Here is a 19,837-nt window from a genome sequence, read left to right as displayed (position 1 = left end):
TAAGAAGAAATGTCTTAAAATTATGGGGCGCTTCTGAAAGCGTTGCACAGCCATGGAGCTGCTACAGTCGGCTCTGTCACATTTCGTGTTGAGTTTGCAATGGGGGTGCTGGAGAAATAAGAGCTTTTACATGATTTTTTACAATAATGTAAATAAATAAAAACCTAATCGCACACAAACTACACCTCACCATAAAGACACAAAAGCAGAATGCATGGTTCAAAATTATATTGTTTATTTGAAAGTGCAAATCATTGTAAATAATGTAAGTCATATTTGTGTTGTTTCTGTGCTTAACCAGACTTGTCTACATCGATAATGTTACCTACTATTTGCTGAAATCTGCCAGTTGCAAAATATCTCAACGCTAAATGCAGCTTCAAATGTTTTGGTAAGGCATGACTGCGCCTCAATGTAGGTCCTAAAACAGGATCAATTATGTCTGTGAGGTTAAATATGCTTCATGCTGTTCATCCATCACGCTTTCATACGTCTTCCTCCTGAAAAAAGGTGTTTGCCTGTCTTTAAATAACCGTGGTCTGCGTGTTTGACGCCGGCGAAATAAATGTAGTATATAGTTCCTGCATTTTAAAATGTCGGATAAAGTATTTTTGAGCTTGGATCTGAGCTCAGATTGAGCCCTGATCCGTTTAGTACAACACAATTGAGATCAAGATCAAGATCGGATCCCGTTAGTACAATCAGCCCCTGAAGTCTGCAAATTTATGTTGCCACAACATCACCTTGTCCTAAATTTGGTTTATTACAATGTTGCCACAAGATTACATGCTTGGCTGAGTACCAGTCTGCCCTACAGAGCAGGAGGGACATACCAGTCTGGAGCGAGACACTACATCCCGCACGCTCCTCAGCATGACATCCTCCACCTGGACCAGCCACTTCTCCACCGCCCCTCGTGCCTCTGAGGTGGAGATGAGCTGGATGAGCTGCACGCGCTCGCCCTCGCTGCTGTACATGGCCTGGATGTCCAGGTTGGGCAGGAAGTCCAGCTTGGCGATACCCTCGAAACACTTCTTCAGGTGGGGCTGGACACGCAGGGGGTCCTTGGTCTCTGACAGGATCTCCAGCATCTCGTCATTGGAGAGGAAGAAGAAGCTGCCAAAATTAAAAAAGGGCTTGTTTCCAATTAGACATATACAATGTTTTATTTTTCTTTTGGAAGGAACTGATGCCCGTCAATATTTCTTGCCATCCAGATGTGAGCAATAACTACGCACCCTAATCTGACATCTCTTCTTCACCACTGATGACTATCATTAGCACATGATGGGAAGCTACAGTTTTAATGCAGTGAGTGTTTCTTAAACAACTGTTTGTTATTATTATTCCACCCTACAGAATCACATGGCGAAGTAAAAGTGGGAAAATAACATTTGCATTCAAAGAGCTTTCACAATTAAAAGTGATATCTGGGACATTTAAGATCAATACAAAATTCCCTTAACTGATGTAAGGAAAAAGGCTTGGACTCCGAACTTGTCAATCACCCATAAATAAATTCAGGAGAAAGAATAATCTGGATAAAGTACCGAGGGAAAAAGAGTCTCTTCTTCTCCAGATAGGCATTCAGACCCTTCATGATTTTATCCAGCAGACCATTGCAGTCCAGTAGCTTCTCCAGTAAACCAGGTAAAGAAGTAGCGGGCAACACCTGCAATCATAGTTTGAACGCTTACAGCTTAATGCCAAGAGAGCCATAGAAACCTAAGAGAATTTCAAGTTCCTTCCTAAGATGTCAAAACATGCAAAATATAATGCAAATAACAGTTTAAATCCTTCCACAGCTTGGATAGCTGTGAGACATGTTTATCCGTTTAATGTTTTCAAAAAGGATAGCTATCTTGTTTATCTATAATTGTAGTGGAGGAGAAAAATCACACATCAGTCTTCAAGCTGTTATGATTAATAATGTATCACAGTCTAGATACTGGACAGTTAGTACTGTTGTATTGTCTTAAATATCTGAATTGGGAAGCCTTATCTTCTTACACTTAAGCATTGCATTAGAACTAGTTTGTTAGAAACACAAATATAAACTGAATTTTCTTTTCCTTTAGTCCATGACAGCATCTCAGTGAAAGTAGAGCCGGCAGGGTACCTTTGGGTCTTTGACGCAATGCCTCATGACATCCCTCCAGTGTCTGTCCACAGTCTGGAACAGTCGGCCTTCCTCTGGCATCTGCTGCATGATGTCCTCTGAGGAGAAGATGGGCTCCAGATACAGCCACTGGGCCTGCACCTTCAACCACTCGTCTATGGTCTCCTGGATACGGATCAGTCGCTCCTCCCATTCCTAAACAACACCAGCACATCTCAAGACTACATCCCACCCAGTTCAGGAAGGATGCTATGTGAAGAGTAACCAATGCTGTCCCAAACAGAGGTCAGCTTATTGATTAAAAAGAAGGCTGAGTACATATCTTGTTAGTTGCTGTTGTTGATGAATAAAATCACTTGAACAAGATTTGCCTTTAATTTTGTTATTCAGAAAGCACAACAACTGGGTAATGACTCTAAATGGCATTGTTCTGCATCACACGACTGCAGTTTGATTGCGTCCTTGGCCCTAAGCCGTGGACCCCCAGAGATTCATTTTCTCCTACATGCCATTCATAGGAGTTTTTTGTTTTTCTCTCCTCCGTGCCTAAATGGTTTATTAACTTAAATGTTCACTCACTTTATTCTAGATCATGTAAAATGTTTACAGGTCTATATTTTTATTTTATTGTATTTATTTATTTTATTTTACTGTACGTTTACAGAAAAGTATGCACCAATTAAAAGTCAAAAGAAGAAAAACATGAAGCCTGATTGGTGAAGCAGAGAGTGAACAAACCCCCACTGTCATTTTGTGGTTTTGTCGCTTGATGAGGCAGGCAGTGTGGGTTGGGTTAAGAGCGCTCTTGCCTTGATCTCCGTTTCAAAGGGCTTGATGAACGGCGAGCCCCTCATGGTCTGGGTCTTCACTATCTGGTCATCCAGGGTGGTCTGGATCTCATCCACCGCAGTCAGTATGGACACTCCTGACTCACGGTACGCGTTGTAGTGGAAGGCGATGCTGTCCCACACCTCCACCATGGTATGCATGGCCTTCTCCAGAGAGAACTCCTGTAGAGGGACCACATACTCAGTTCAGATCCATGTCTTATATTAGACTGCATCTTTCTCATTTAGGGGGCAAAATAATAGTAATTGGTATCTGCCAGTCTGAATTTATTGTATATATCTGCGACTGATAAATATATAAATATAATCAATATGAAGGTATACAGGTGACCTAGCACTTTAAAATGGCAACCAATTCAGAAAAATTCATAGTGACATTGTTTTGAAAGTCTACAATCAGCATTACATTTTCATAGAATGCTATAAAAATGGCTGTATATATTATTGTACTGCTTACAATAAAATACTGTGGGACATTTGTTACTGTACATTCATTGCCTGGATTTCTAGAACATCTATTCTCTCTGGTAAGGATGTAGCATTTACCAGCCTTGTTACGTCATGTAATTCTCCCACATATATTTGGCAGGTGGGTAGTGCAAAACATAGCAAAATGTTGTGCTCAAATATTTACTGGAATTTGCTGAATGGCATTTTAGTAGTTTTTCTGAGTAGTCCAAAAGTGACTGAACCCTTTTCACTATTGCACACTTCAGTAGTGTAAACAGGGAATCCAGAATTAATCTGATGAAAAATGTAATTAGACGCCCTGAATGGGGTTTAATCCAGACACGACTGTACAACAAAATCATTTAATAAAATAAGGCGTAAAATCTGACTTTCGACAAACACAGACACACACTGGGCAAAGTTCCTGAAAAAGTAGCAGCTGCCTTTAGAGGAGCAGATTCCAAGAGGCTCACCACATAAAAAAGCAGCTATCTGCGGTAATACATTAGAAAAAATTACAAATTACACAGTTATCTTCATTCCAATGCACCCCCTTGCAAAGCAGGCAGAGAGGCAAGTCTTAGTAACACCTCAGAGTAAGAGCACCTTTACCTTTACGTTTGCTTATATCTAAACGGTCGAACAATCCTTTCGATTTATAATTACACAAGCTGGTATGAGAACAAAAAGAAGGAGGAATAGTGATTGAGTTATCTGTACTGCACAGAATGAAGGAAGTTTTGTTAATTGTAGCTCGCTGGCTCAAGTTCTGAGCATTTCAAGTTGCCTGTTTTGGGTTGGGGATGCAAGAAAAAAAAAAAAATTGCTCTTGCAGTTTTTAATTTTTTTTAAGAAGTGTTAGCTTTCACCCTAATATCTGTTGAGTAAACCCCAATTTGCACTCGATCACAGAAATGTCAGAACAATCTGAATGTGGACCTAGTGGGCATTTGATCATATCAAGCGGATCTTTGCAAATTCATGATATTGTAGTCACCCTGGGATCCTCACCTTGCTTGCGGCTGCACTGATCTGCTCAAACCTCTCCAAATAAGGAGTGAGGTTCTGCTTCAGTACTTTCCTTAGGGTCGTCCCCGAGTTGGGTGTCAGGTCATACTCCACGATCTTGGACATCTGCTCCCAGTGGCGCTCCCTGATTCCCGGGTTACACAGGATGGACACCATGGGAATAAGTTCCTGGAGACCAACACACAGACACATTGAAGAGCTGCACACAGCATTACCACCTCTTCAACTTTTGATTCGCACCCCTATCTATACAATGGGGGAACACACACAGCACTAGAAATGTAACAGGGAACTTCTGGTTTGGCGTTGTAACTGGTAAGACATGGATTAAAACAGCTCTTAAACTTAAGTTTGTTTTTCTAGATTTTACTTGCCATTCGCTTGTGTATATTCATTCTTTCTTTTTGCTTACACATATACACTCACCTAAAGGATTATTAGGAACACCATACTAATACTGTGTTTGACCCCCTTTTGCCTTCAGAACTGCCTTAATTCTACGTGGCATTGATTCAACAAGGTGCTGAAAGCATTCTTTAGAAATGTTGGCCCATATTGATAGGATAGCATCTTGCAGTTGATGGAGATTTGTGGGATGCACATCCAGGGCACGAAGCTGCCGTTCCACCACATCCCAAAGATGCTCTATTGGGTTGAGATCTGGTGACTGTGGGGGCCAGTTTAGTACAGTGAACTCATTGTCATGTTCAACAAACCAATTTGAAATGATTCGACCGTTGTGACATGGTGCATTATCCTGCTGGAAGTAGCCATCGGAGGATGGGTACATGGTGGTCATAAAGGGATGGACATGGTCAGAAACAATGCTCAGGTAGGCCGTGGCATTTAAACGATGCCCAATTGGCACTAAGGGGCCTAAAGTGTGCCAAGAAAACATCCCCCACACCATTACACCACCACCACCAGCCTGCACAGTGGTAACAAGGCATGATGGATCCATGTTCTCATTCTGTTTACGCCAAATTCTGACTCTACCATCTGAATGTCTCAACAGAAATCGAGACTCATCAGACCAGGCAACATTTTTCCAGTCTTCAACTGTCCAATATTGGTGAGCTTGTGCAAATTGTAGCCTCTTTTTCCTATTTGTAGTGGAGATGAGTGGTACCCGGTGGGGTCTTCTGCTGTTGTAGCCCATCCGCCTCAAGGTTGTACGTGTTGTGGCTTCACAAATGCTTTGCTGCATACCTCGGTTGTAACGAGTGGTTATTTCAGTCAAAGTTGCTCTTCTATCAGCTTGAATCAGTCGGCCCATTCTCCTCTGACCTCTAGCATCAACAAGGCATTTTCGCCCACAGGACTGCCGCATACTGGATGTTTTTCCCTTTTCACACCATTCTTTGTAAACCCTAGAAATGGTTGTGCGTGAAAATCCCAGTAACTGAGCAGATTGTGAAATACTCAGACCGGCCCGTCTGGCACCAACAACCATGCCACGCTCAAAATTGCTTAAATCACCTTTCTTTCCCATTCAGACATTCAGTTTGGAGTTCAGGAGATTGTCTTGACCAGGACCACACCCCTAAATGCATTGAAGCAACTGTCATGTGATTGGTTGGTTAGATAATTGCATTAATGAGAAATTGAACAGGTGTTCCTAATAATCCTTTAGGTGAGTGTATATGTATATATATACTGATTATCGTTGCCTTTTCCTGTTTTGTTTTAAGGGGGTGGGAAATGTTGAGAATTTGTCTTTTGCTTTTTCCATTTAGTCTGGTTTTCTCTTGCTTTTTTGCAATAACTGTAAAATGGAAAAGACAAAACATATATTTTATGTATTTTAAAAATCCCAGATCTCTCAGGGAGAAGAGTGTGTCCACCACAGCCTCACCTTGAACTCCTTGACTTGCTCCATGACCAGGGAGCAGATCTGGGCAGTGGGGCTCTCCTGTTTCCTCTCTTCCTCCTCCCCTCGTTCCTCTCCGGCCCGCCTGCGCCCCGCAACCTTCTGTCGCTCCTGATCTGCCTTCTTTTGCTTCTGCTGGAAGAACTTGAGCATCTTGTAGACCTCCCTGAAGAACTCATCCACCTCGGCCTCCATGCTCTCTCCATTCAGGTCCAGGAAGGAGCCATCCATCCACCTGGGTAGGGGGGCGAGGGGGGGAGAGACAGAAAGGGCAGCCAGGTGGGAAAAAAATTGAAGAAACAACAAAAGGGAAAGGACAGGAGAAAGAAAAGGTCAATTCCCCTGGTGACATCTGTAAGGCATAGATTTAAGGAGGGATATGGCCAAGAGGTTTCTAAATCTCTAAACTATCTGCACAAACAGTGATGAAATTGACTGCATGTAAATCTAGCTTAATTTCCTCCACTGTAGTAGCCCATCATGCCATATAGCCATAACATAATTTCCCTGAATTACAGATTACTGACACTGTGTGTTGTGGAAGTACTTGACAATAACCTATCATTAAATTCCCTGCCCTACATCAATCTACCTCTTCTCAGCCCGCTGCCACTTCAGCACCAGCCCAAAGAGCTTCTGGTAGGGCTCAATGTTCACTTTGATAGTTTCCACCTCTGGGTAGGTGGTCTGCTCCCATTTATAGAGAGCTTCCTCCTTATTGATATAGCCAATGGACTCCTCAGCTTCCTGTAGCCGCTTCTGTACAGTTCTCACGTCTGTCACATACTGTAAGAGCAAGAGCAACAGCTTCAGATCACTCGCATATACAGTGTTCAGTGACTGAATTCATCAGACTGCAGAAGCTACTTGATAAAAGCACCCTTTCCCCAATCCCCTACTGGAAATGCAGGGTACGAGTGTCTTGGCCCACCTGCTGCATCATGTCTAGTTCTGAGCACTCAGCAAACTCCTCCATCCGCCGGCACAGCTTCTCCAGCTCCAGCATGACCTTCTCCCGCCGAGCCAGCAGCTCTCTCTCTCCCTTCTGCCTGGCCTGCACCATCACCTGTATAGGAAGACACAGCTCACTCCCTTCCAAAGGCACCTGAAACTCTGCACCCCACCTCACTAAACCCCCTTCACCCACACACACACACTGCACTTTGCCACAAAACACAAAAAGGAGTCAGGTTAGCAAAATCAGTACTCACTTCATCATTGAGATCAAAAACCGGGCTGATATTCTGTGGCCAGAGAAGCACTGTTGAATTCAGGTTCAGGTCTTCAGGATTAAATATATGCACGTCCATCAGGAAGTTCAACCTGTGCTGTGTTTCCTGTAAACATTTACCATGTTACTAATCTCTTACTGCAGCTGATTTATGGGAGACTGACAGTAAAAATTATGCATACACCAGATATATGAAACACTGAATAGGTGGTGCCTTATTACTCCAGTAATAGTAATTTGAATGCCCCATCCCAAATGTATACTCATATTTTCAAGTGGAAAAGTGGAAAACAATAACACTCGGAAACAATGTTATTTAATTTTTTTCTGCATACTCATGTACAGAAAAGGGTTTGCACTTGGAAAAGGGGTGTGTTCCCTGAACTTGAAATCTCACCAGGATCTTGGTGTGGAGTTCCTGAATGCCCTTGGCTTTGGTGTGCTCCACATAAGTCATCATCTCGGTCATGTCCTCTGTGCTCTCTGGAACCCTGAGTGCTCTTTCTCGGATGGTCTCAAACTCCCTGCAGATCCTGTGAAAAACACACAGTGCAAGGGGCTGAACACAGCCAGCTGTAAATCATCTTCAGGCAACTGTGAGTACCAGTTTTCCTCAAGAGTTAAATTAGGTATAGCTGCTCCCATGTCCTTGCTTTTGCATTTTACTGATGCTAGTAATCTTCAGTCCCTTCCTGACTTTATAGCCCCTACATTTGATTACTTTTTTTTTTTTATATCCAAACTAGCGATTATTGAGAACACTACTATAGGTGTATTCATTAATTTCATAAGAAATACTACGAGAGTTCATTTGAGACCTCTCATTCTCAGTGTTGCTCAAAGCCCCAGGCTGCACTAACAGACATAGAAAACTCACTGCAGGTTGGCCTCCCGATGCGTGCTGACAAGGTGCTCCAGCAGGGTTTGGGCAAAGGCCTTGGCTTTCTCCACCAGCCCCTGCTTCAGGTCCTCGCAGTCCAGCCGCACCATGTGGAAGTGCGCCACCGGCGGGAGGCTCACGATTTCCCGGGACAGAGCGTGGAACTCCTGCACCAGCTGAGCACCACACACACACACCTCAATGTTACACATCCAAACACAAAATAGGCCGTGCACGTATGCACGCCAAACTCAAATAGCCTTTAATTGAGTGATTTATGTTTTCTATAATGAACAGGATATACAGAGCAAATTAAATGACTGACTAGGTTAAGCGACATGCAGCTCTCTTTCAATCTGCAACGGATTGCATGCTATAATGACACTATACAGTGCAGATGGCACTTTCGATTCCTGCAGAAGTTAAATTAGGAACATCACAATGATTGCCTTCACAGGAAGGAATAAAAACACTAATCAGCATGTAGGAAATTAAGCTCATTGCACCACAGCTGGAGAATTAGGCACAGGGGACAAATGCATGGTTTTATATGTAGTCTGTGCATTTCAGACAAAAGGTTGATAAACCCCAACAAATGAGGAACAACGTCATCTACGTCTACGTCTGCTGTTATCTTTGAAAAATTCTTTCAGACAGGCAGTTCGCTCCATTCTTCACATACTTACCTCAGTGTACTCATCAAACGTGTGCTCCTCCTTCATGAAGCTCTGCACACGGGTCTGGGCTGTTCCATTGACCAGCCAGTCATAGCTCTCAACTGCAACATAGTACCGAAATCAGTGGCTTGACAGAGGACAACTGTATGTCATACACTTATTGAATGTATAAGATGACACACAAATTGTACTGTCTCTGTATGGGGACAAGGCTTTGGGTACAAACAATATTGTCAGACTGTTATTGACTTGGGCTGAATTACAACATTCAAATCTAGGCCATGGCAATCCAAAAGCAATCTTTCTTCCTTTTTCAGTGGAGACATGATATCATTGTCAGATTTGAAGCTACCAATGCACCGTTTTGTTATTTTCACTTATTCCAGAATATTCTCCTGCTACCAGACATAGCAAATTTGGTATTTTCCAAATGTTTCCTCATTAGAAGTTAAAGAGTAATTCACCATAATTTTGGAAATGCTGGCTGGGGCCCTCCAGGTTCTTCTGTACTGCTTTTCTCAGGGCTGACTGGGCCCATGTCAGGGTGTGATCAGCCAGTTTAGCATCAATCACTGCATTGTAGCCCTCTGACAGCCAGGACTGCACTGTTGGGACTTTCTGAGGAAACAAGACAGTCTAATCAGTGGGCTGCTCACAGGAGAGCAAGCACTGGCTCTTCAGCTGAAACCCCCAATGCACACATATATTTACCAGTAGGTGTTTGCAGGTTTTAAAAAATACGTATTTGGTCTTATATTTCAGATATACTTGCACATACAATAAACTTGTTTTTTGGAATGAAGATCTTTATTCAGGCTCACGAGAGTGATCACATCAGTCAGAGTTCCAATAATGGTACAGGACACATACAAAACAGCTAACCCATTTTGGGCTGGCAGCGTTATGCGAGGTTGTAGTTTGGTTGTGAGGAATATGACATGATATTAATGCTGCAGAAACATATTACTCTGACAACACAGTGTCATTAATTCTCTCCAGTTGTTGCTCAATTTTGTCGTCTGCACATTTCATAGGTCTATCTCAGGAACTTCAATACATAATTTTAGTATTTTGTGTGCATATACAGAAAGAATATTTTGTTAGTTTCCTTTTTCATTTCACATAAACTTCTCATTCTCTGTATTTAGATATGTGTACATATTTTATTTTCTTAGATTTAGTGATATACACATAATTATGATAATATAATTATAATTATTTAGTTATGTTTTGACAACATCCCCTAAAGTCTACACATTTGTGATACAGCATCTTCATATTGTTCTACTGTATGTTCACTGCATTGCAATATTGCCACAACCTTATTTGGCTGTCTGGGAAAGCTAAAGAAGAGGGTGAATATTCACAATAGTCTCCTGAACATATTCACATCCTAAAAAGTAAGTGTAACATCTGAAGGTTACATGGATATATTACATTAATTGGGGCTCAGTTCATAGGTGGGGACAGGGGCACAGTGACCCTCACCTGCATGGAGCTTGTGATCTGGGTGAGGATGAACAAGACGGTCTCCTCTAGATCCTGAAAGCTGGGGTAGAAGTCCATCTTCTCATCATCGAAGGTCAAGTCCATTTTGAAGAGTGGCATCTGGTGTATGTTCTCAAAATCAAAGAGCTTGACGTATGCCTCAACACTGCGCTCCACCAGGGCTCTCAGCTGGAACACAGAGCACACACTCTGACCCTTCAAAGGTGTCCAGCCTGCTTCTTGTGTTCAACAGGGTGAGATATTCTCATGATTCGTCATTTCTACATGTGATGGAATCATATGTTTTTTAAGCCACTGTTTAAATAATCAATTGTTTTTCAAGGAATAATTTAAACATTTCCCAGAGCCCATGTTTATGATGGGGTAGTTGGATACTGACTCCTGGTGGGTCTCAGGGCCTCTACTGACAAAGTATTGCCCAATGTGTTAGTCACAGTGTGGTAGCTAGTCTGAAGTGGGTCAGTTATGATACAGGACTCTTCTTTCTCATAGTGTACACAGGGCTTTAGGAGAGATTTCTGAACACAGTGCTTGATAATATTATTCAACAGTATTTGAAAAACAGTATGTTTTCCCCTGCTCAGTTCATTACACATTCAGCAATTATAGTATCTGTTACATGCAGGAGAACATAATTCTTGCCCAACAGAAAATGTTGCACTTGGGTTTTAATGCATGTATTAGCTGGTTTAATTTCTGCCTTAAGGATATAGATGTATTTTTAAATCTGTTCTGATGAGCACTGTTAAATTCCACTTTCTTAACTGACTAAAGCTGTGCTGATGCCCTCTGGTTTAAAGGTCTCTAGTTACATTTTACACTTCGCAGTTTAGGTTTTAACTTTTGAAAATATGGTAGGGGATTCAGCTTCTAGCTTATACATTTCTTGGATAAAGAAATAATGGAAGAACCAGAATTCCTCCTTTGGTGCTGTACAGTTAATTGTGAGTACTGTGACACAGCATGACCTTTGTTCATACATATGCCACAAAGGAGCTATCTTTCATAAAAATTGTAGTATGTGATTCCTGCTTAGAATGGAGTATTTGACTGAAGTGGAATTAAATGCGTTAGTGGTGATATTCTGAAACCCAGTCATGTTTTAAATGATTGTTCTGACTACAATGCATGCTGTGTGACAGGAATTAGTTTTGTTCTGTGCTTGGGCAATCAAAAGGGATTGAAGAAAAACTGATCCTTACAATGGTGGTGATTGAAAGTCACTAATGATTGTCCTGAAACATAAAACAAGTGGAACCTGCAGTGTAGGGACCTGACGCAATCAGCTGTCGAGGTCAGTCTAAATGACACAAACCTGATTGGAGATAAGTGTGGAGGCACAGTTGTAGAAGGAGTCTAGTTTGTCTGGTCTGGTGCACTGCACTGTGTCTTTATTGGTCAGGAGATGGATGACTTTGGGGTGCCAGGTATTCATTAACTTCTCTTCCATGCGTTCACACTCCAGAACCACTCTGTTCTTCAGAGGCTCACAGTCCACGGGTCCTTTTGACCTGCACACAGCACAACTCATTTGGACTTAAAGCACACAAAGCACAGATAGAACAGTTTACATTGACACACGTCCTCTGAACTGAGGTGATACAATCCATTGTTTTTGAATGTCAGATCAGTTGCAGTCCAGGCATAACGACCGATGCCAGATCCCATAACCTCAAAATCACTCAAAAGCCTGTTCCCAATTTTTCATATAGGTGCTTTTTCAAATTACAGCACCACGAAGCACAATACTGTGCTTTTCAGAGATTAAAGTACTTAATTGATATGAGCCTTCATTTACAAAACCAAATCACTACCAACATTTTGTAAAATGTAAAAATTTGTAAAATGCCAAACATTTCCTCAATTTCTCAATTACTCAGAACATTCTTGTTGTTATAATGAAGTGAATTTTGTTTTCACTTGACATGACTTATATACAGTGCTAAAAATAAGCTATGAAGCTCACTCTTACACAAGCTGTCTTACCTGCAGTCCGAGAGATCAATCAAAAGGAGGTTAGAAAAGGTCATATAGCCAATGTCCAGGGTCATCTTCATGGTTGGGTGAAGAATATGCAAATTCTCTTTGATCACACTTCGACTTTGAAGAAAGCTCTTGTGCCAGGGCCTGGAGAAATCAAGACCTCTGAAAAAAAGGACATACAGACAAGAAAATTCTGAAACACTAAATAAAGTCAGATCAAGATATAGTAAATTGCTTTGTTTTCAGGTCCTTAAAAATAGCTTCTACCATCAACACTGTCTTCTATTTGTATGCCATGCTTTGTTTGATGTGAATCTATGATGTGAATCTATTTATTGTATCTATATATATTTAGTTCAGTTTATCAGACTAGTTTGAATAGTCCTCACAGTATTTGTGCTTGATTCAGCGTATAATACTTAACATGAATATTGTTTTTGAAGGCTTCATATACAGAACCTTTGTGTTGTTGTTCTGGGTCCAGGGTACTCACATTGCAGACTGAAGTACTGAATCTGCAGTGTCAGCTACGATTCCCATGTCCTCTGGGTTCGTAAGGACACTCTTTACTGAAACCCACACAAGCACATAAAACACACACAACAGATGAGACACAACTTGAAAACGAAAGACACAAAATCAACTTGTAACTGCCCTCACACAGTTCTGACTTCATCTTTATTTCCCTTTGGCTATCCCTTATGAAGAAGAAGCACAGTTATGTATACTAAAAGTGCATGGTGGTAAAATTGTAGTCTACTTATAGAATACTGCAGTATACTTAAAGTGTACATATCTGACGTAATTTTTCATGAGGGGTTGTCTGATATTCTATTTATTTATATACTTATTTTATAAGATAAATTAGTTATATGAAAAAATATACTAACTACTTTAAATGATACACTGCATGTCTAAGAGGATGTATGAGTCGTATAAATACATCCCTATAAGTGTAATTGTGAGTGAAAAACATTTAGAAATTGTATTAAACAACAAACAATGATCAACAGTATCTTTTTATGGTCAGAAATATAAGATATGGATTTAAACCTCTATCAAGGCACATAGATCTTAGTGAGGACCAATATGCAAGGAAGAATACTGACTATGTATAAACCTGAGAGTGTGTGGGAATTTAGCCCAAGGAGGTTTGCTGTGGTAGCTAAGCTGACCTGTGTGTCTCATCATGCCAATCTGGAAGTTGGTGCTGACCTCCTGGCACAGTTCCTCCACCAGCTGCTGCCTGACCGGGCCCTGGCGCAGCTGGGCAGGCACTCGGGTCAGCATGGCATCCAGCCAGTGCTGCTGAATAGGTACGATGGGACTGCTCTCCACACACTGCCTCAGGAAATTGTAGTTCATCTGCGCAGACACACACAGCCCCACCATGGCTTCAGCCCAGCCCTTCTCTCATTTCATAATGGTACCGCACACAACGCAAGTAAAGTTTTTTATAAAAAAAAAAATCTAAAGAACCATAAAATTCCAGTTGTGCAGTATGATATTGTCAGACGTGAACTGTACGCCGCTCAATTTCTCTATCAAATGCATAATCCCACTGAAAAACATTAGAAAGAAAAAAGATAAAAAGAAAGAAATTTAAAGAAAGAAAAAAAAGAAAAAAGAAAGAAGAGAAAAAAGGAACAAGAAAGACAAATAATTTTAGAAGGATATAAAGCCCTGGATATGCAACGGGCAGTTTTAAAAAGCAGACTGAACTTACTCGTCGTTTTCTGTTGTCACTGCACATCTGGGGAAAAAAAAGCATATTACACTAGTGAGCCTAACAGACTAAATTAAATCGAGGGGAAATATTTGAAAGAAAAAAGACATGTAAGCCAAGAATATATTGCTGTAAAATATATGCAAAACAATATAACAGTTCAAATTCTGTGAATGAGTAGCATTTCAAAAATCAGCTTGCCAGTGTTTAATACAGTGTGGTTACTTAAAATGTGTTAATTCAATTGAACATTGATTAAATGTGATAGGGTGATCATGAGCTGTTATTCTGCAGAGATCTCTAACAAACTCACTCATATCATATAAGAGAATACACATCCCATCAATTTGACAGCCACATCAGAAGACTGCTATTAATGAACAGCGTACTCCTTTCTCTTGTCACGGTGGCCTAGTTCAGGTGCCAGAGAAATGATTTCAGCCATGTAAAGGGTACAGAGCCTTGTTATTCATACCGTAGCAGGAAGTTCAGGTTCAGGGGGGGTTGGAATTCTCTTTCTCTGTGCTTCCACTGCTTCCTCGTGTTCTTGCATAGCACTGTTCATCCTAATCAAGAATGAATATTGGACATCTTACAGGAATTACATATACTGTATGGTACTTCTTTAGCTTTGCTGCCTCTTATATCTCTGTATGGTGTTAACTGTATGCAAAGTTGCTCCCATTGGAGAGACCCTTGCTTGCCTATGGTTAATTCTAAGAAACATCTTCACATATGAAATACAAAATGTGTTGAGCTCTTAATGGGTTTAATGACCATTGCCTGTAGCAGTGGTCACATTTTAAAATTAAAGGTTGTTTTAATACAACAAATATATATACGAGTTTACATACACATTAAGAACATACAATTCCAACTGTTTATGAACATGTATTTTTATTGAGCACTTCAAATTCCATGATGCAAAGCTATAAAGAATGTCCTATATATGTATTGTGTGTGGACTAGATAACAGCATGGAAAAAGTTGAGAACATTCAAAATGTTAAATCATTGAAAGAGTATGAATTTTAAAATGGACACATTAAAGAACAGATGAAAGATTTGAAAAGACCTAGAAGATGATCACATAAAAGATGGGACAATGAAAAAAAAAAAAAAAAACATCATCATTGGACACTGGAATTCATTCAAAATTAATCCCTCACTGATGTATTTATGCTGCATGTATAGGTCACACAGAGGAGGGCTGGTCCTGGTCAGGGGCAAGAGGAGGTGAATGACCTACACTATCTGGTTCAGCAGTTGCTGGTGTTGCTTGCTTTTCCGGTGCTTCATCAGCTTGTGCTGCATGGCCGTCCTGCTGTCTTCCACCCCCTCGAGTTCACCCGTCCTCGCCCTCAGCACAGCAGCTGGAGTGGGAATTGGCGGCAGGACGCTGTAGTTTTTCAGTCTCTCTCCCTTGGTGGGCTTCAACCCCTGAGAAGTAGGCATCTGAAATCCAGAGAAAGACATCTGAAATGCTTTGTGAAGTCTTAGGAGAGGTGCTAAATTAAAAAATATATATTGCAGTAATAACATTGTTTCTCAAACTGTGAGGTGGTTTGCTATGGATGCATATAGTGGACTTAATTAAATTAAATACATAAATATATAAATGTTGAAATATATCCTTTATTTATTATATTATTTCATCTTTTCATTGTCTATGGAAGCATATAATTGAAATGCCTCCCACGGGATTTTAAAATAGCAGTTGATTGACCAATGGCATGTTTGAATCTGCTAACCTGGGGACGGGGGGGCGGGGCAAAACCTATTACAAACCAATAGCAATTTAATAATGTATTTATTTCAGGATTGCACGGTCGACAATGAAAAGATGAAATAAATACATTTTGAAATAAATGTTGAAATAAATAAATAGGCATACATGATTAAATAAATAAATAAATGATGAAATACATATATGTCAGTATATACTGCAAAATGTATTATGTATTTAACTTTGTATGTATACACAGTTGGGAAAAATTGTGTTGAACTATGTTGTGACAGCCTACTACGACTGTGTAATTTATCGATGCAGTAATAACTTAAAAATGTCTGTTTATAATATTATAAAGGAATTTATTAGTTATAGGTTTATATTTATGCAAACACAGATCAAAAAGCTCAATGTTGGGGTGCGTTTGTAAACTCAGTCACACATTAGCCACCCCAACTTCAGACTTGTTGCTTAGTCAGAAACTATTTAAGTCTCTGTATATATATATATATATATATATATATATATATATATATATATAAGGTTTCCAAGTTCTAGTAAGTTTTCGTTTTTCCTGCAGTATGGCGAATCATGGAACATGTTATTTTTAACACTAACGTTTTAAGTTGTTTTTCTCATGTATCGTCAGTGTAAGTAATATGAAACTGAGTGCATTATGTTTGTGCTGTAAACAGATGCACGGCCTACCTCGCTGTCGGCCTCCGGGTTTGGCGACGAGTTTCTCAGCAGTGTGGACAACTGCGTTGCTACGGAAACCGCACAGCAAGAGGAAACGCGCATGCGCAGAAAGGGACTCCGATGCCCCGCCCCTCGCGCACTGGGGCAACTCACAGTTCACCATTTTATTTATTGTCCCGGTTTATCATGTACAATTTAACCATTTGGTCAATGAAGCTAACAGAGCATATTGGAAGCGTCTTCGCTGTATTCACTAGTACAACTAATATGTACACATAAACTATAGCTTTTCCAGATGTTCATTTCAACCATTTTCATTGCTGCTTGCTGAGCATCCAACAGGGCAAGAAACAAACCCAAGGCTGGCTGGTCAACACCTTACAAAATGAATATGGAAGCTAATTGGATTAGAAACGTATGTATATATATATATATATATATATATATATATATATATGAGATGCACATGAAGATTATATCTTGCTTTATGTAGCCACATTTGTGCACCATGAGCAGGCAGAAACTCTCTCCAATTAATTCACCATTAACTATAGTATCTATAGTAACCACTAAAGCATTTGATTTGAAATTTACCAATACATCAATATTTACCCTTTGCCTTCAAATCATGTTAATGCATAGTTCTGTGGATATATATTTAAAGCTGGAATTAGTTCACCATTTCTTTTAACAAATTAATTTTAAAAAATACACACATTTTGTCATTAGTCTTTGACACCCAAATACGATTTGCCTCAACCTGCAAACAGTACATAATTACAGATGCTTCTCAATATTTGTAAGGAAATTGTTTCAGAGGTTGATCAGAAGAACATCTACAAAATATTTTAATCAATTATTAAATGAACATACAAAATTTGTAATTCCACACAAAGACACCAACACATATTCATTGAACTGAAAAATGTTTATTTATATCCATGTCCATACAGTTTATGATCGTGGTCTCTCCTTCTTGCCTTTGTACAGGGCCAAGAGGGAAACGTTGGCAACTTTGACCACCTTGAAACGCACACCGGGGATATCACCCACAGCGTGGCCTTTACGACCAAATCCCGCCACAAGAACCTCATCGTTTTCCTGAAAGGAAAAATGAAAATTGTATCAGGAAAGTTATTGTTTTTGTCCCCCCCCCACTTTTAACCAAGACCAAAAGGCATGATAAAGACAACTATGAATCTGGACCCAGTACTGTATTTCTGACTCAAAAGAAATTGTAATCTTTAGTAAGAAATTGCAACAGATGTATTAAATTTGAGAACCCATAAGGGAACTGCACTGGGGTGGGGGACTGTTGAATTGCATGTCATTATTCAAAGCATACACAGTTTTTACTAGAAACACTGACAGCATGGGCAATAGAGACCAATTCATTCTTCAGTTGTATTGATCAAGGTGGATAGGAAGTTCACAGGTCATGCACATATGTTCAGGTTTCAGGTCTAACAGCCTATCAATTGTGATAGTTTTAAATTCAATGCTGAACTTCATAAATGCCCGATACTATTTTAACTTGGACAAATAACCCACATGCTGCATTGTGAAATCTGTTTAAGTGCAAAAATCACTTGCACTCAAGTGTCTCCAAACTGGTACTAACCTCAATGAAGTTCAGACAGCCGTCATTGGGCACGAAGGCAGTGATCTTCTTGCCGTTCTTGATCAGCTGGACTCTGACACACTTCCTGATGGCAGAGTTGGGCTGCTTAGCCTCAACACCCCTGCAATTACAGAAAATAATAGTTGCAACAAAGGAATTAACTGAACAGACAACACGATTCCAATCTCCGATGCAAGTGTTCTAGTTCAGCTGACGATATCTAGCCGTGATACAATGCACAAATTCAGGGAGTCTTACACTTTCTCCAGGACAATTCCCTTGGCATGGGAAGCCCCTCCAAAGGGGTTGGCCTTCAGGGCAGTACCCAGGTGAGCCTTCTTGTACTGCTTGTCATGCCATTTCTGCTCACGGCGGTGGTTGCGCAGCTTTCTGGCTGTACGAAGACCACGACACTTGCCTGGAGAGGGGAGGAGGAAAACAAATGTAAATATACAAGATCTAAAATGGTTGAACAGTTATTCTACCAATAAAGCTTGATTTCTCAAAAAAAAAAAATCTATTAACTCCCAGGTTGTTACATCCTCTTGTATCAGCTTTAAGTTCACAGAATAAAGCAGTAAAAATGTGATTAAACGACTTTAACTTTCCAACACGTTAAGAAGCAGTGATTCATGTAAATGTTATGAATTAATCTTAAATAGAATAGTTATACATTAAGTTTTAATTATGGAGATTAGTAGGTGTTTAAGAATCAAAGCTCAATTACACAAATAACTACAAAAAAATGAACCATTAATGCTACAGATGTTTTTATTGCTTTATCTAATATGACGGATAATTTAGCCTATTCTGTATCTAAATTTGTTCCGTAGAGCAAACTACTGACGAGCCCAGCCACATTTAAACCATGGCCTGCAATTGGGACTTCTAACAATTCAAACTAAAATCTTGCATTCCAAAGGTCTTATTCAAAAATAAGTGAAATTCGTGTAAAACACAAACTACTTATTATTGAGGACTATTGGTTAGTAAATTTAAGAATCGACCGAAACGGCCTGAAATCGCAGGCTCGCAGTGCAGAAAGCATGGCCGCGCTCCACGTTACCAACAAGGCTGAAAGCATTCAATAAAAAACACACTTTAGGTAACATCCAGTACACCGAGCTGCATTAATATCGGCTATTAAGAATTTTAAATCTCACTTTAAGCGTTTAACAAAGCTGGAAGAAAGGTAAAAATATGTTTTATCGGTGAATAGATTACCTACCCATGTTTTACGTTTCAGAGCCCTAGCAGGAAAGAATGATCCCAGTAAGCACTGCGGCAATGGCTTTTTTGAGGACCTCAATGAGGGACTTTGGAAGTGCCTTTTATTTATTGTATGTACTAAACTCACTCATGTGTAATAACTTTGTCAGAATAAATTATCATATTTTAAAAATAATTTTCTAATATATTTCTAATTCTTTTAGTCTCTTGATTCTGAACTAAAAACATACATGGTGT

The 19,837-nt window shown here is 40.1% G+C and overlaps 2 protein-coding genes across 2 annotated transcripts in view; both read right to left on the bottom strand.

Moving 5' to 3' along the window:
• The window catches only part of dnah12 (dynein, axonemal, heavy chain 12), a 51,698-nt gene extending 34,882 nt beyond the window's left edge, over positions 1–16,816 (bottom strand). The window contains exons 1-22 of the mRNA XM_066699970.1: positions 16,759–16,816; positions 15,571–15,776; positions 14,798–14,888; positions 14,323–14,349; positions 13,772–13,961; positions 13,090–13,165; positions 12,600–12,758; positions 11,929–12,124; positions 10,593–10,781; positions 9,569–9,722; positions 9,114–9,205; positions 8,425–8,603; positions 7,945–8,080; positions 7,528–7,653; positions 7,248–7,382; positions 6,909–7,102; positions 6,302–6,551; positions 4,429–4,614; positions 2,929–3,129; positions 2,120–2,314; positions 1,551–1,672; positions 834–1,116 (exon numbers count right to left, since the gene is read on the bottom strand). Of these exons, the coding sequence (XP_066556067.1) occupies positions 834–1,116; positions 1,551–1,672; positions 2,120–2,314; positions 2,929–3,129; positions 4,429–4,614; positions 6,302–6,551; positions 6,909–7,102; positions 7,248–7,382; positions 7,528–7,653; positions 7,945–8,080; positions 8,425–8,603; positions 9,114–9,205; positions 9,569–9,722; positions 10,593–10,781; positions 11,929–12,124; positions 12,600–12,758; positions 13,090–13,165; positions 13,772–13,961; positions 14,323–14,349; positions 14,798–14,888; positions 15,571–15,776 (3,387 nt within the window). The 5' untranslated portion in view covers positions 16,759–16,816. The remainder of the gene's footprint in view (positions 1–833; positions 1,117–1,550; positions 1,673–2,119; positions 2,315–2,928; positions 3,130–4,428; positions 4,615–6,301; positions 6,552–6,908; positions 7,103–7,247; positions 7,383–7,527; positions 7,654–7,944; positions 8,081–8,424; positions 8,604–9,113; positions 9,206–9,568; positions 9,723–10,592; positions 10,782–11,928; positions 12,125–12,599; positions 12,759–13,089; positions 13,166–13,771; positions 13,962–14,322; positions 14,350–14,797; positions 14,889–15,570; positions 15,777–16,758) is intronic.
• Positions 16,817–17,658: 842 nt separating this feature from the next.
• Positions 17,659–19,737, bottom strand: rps23 (ribosomal protein S23). Its single transcript, XM_066698252.1, has 4 exons — positions 19,599–19,737; positions 18,629–18,788; positions 18,371–18,491; positions 17,659–17,850 (listed from the first exon to the last, which is right to left on the bottom strand). Exons 1-4 carry the CDS (start codon positions 19,600–19,602, stop codon positions 17,704–17,706), a joined length of 432 nt encoding a protein of 143 aa, XP_066554349.1. The 5' UTR covers positions 19,603–19,737; the 3' UTR covers positions 17,659–17,703.
• Positions 19,738–19,837: the final 100 nt, after the last annotated feature.

The sequence above is a fragment of the Amia ocellicauda genome, chromosome 3 (assembly GCF_036373705.1).
Source record: "Amia ocellicauda isolate fAmiCal2 chromosome 3, fAmiCal2.hap1, whole genome shotgun sequence".
Lineage (NCBI taxonomy): Eukaryota > Metazoa > Chordata > Actinopteri > Amiiformes > Amiidae > Amia > Amia ocellicauda.
The sequence above is the reverse complement of the archived record's forward strand: the minus strand, read 5'-3'. Positions and strand labels throughout refer to the sequence as shown.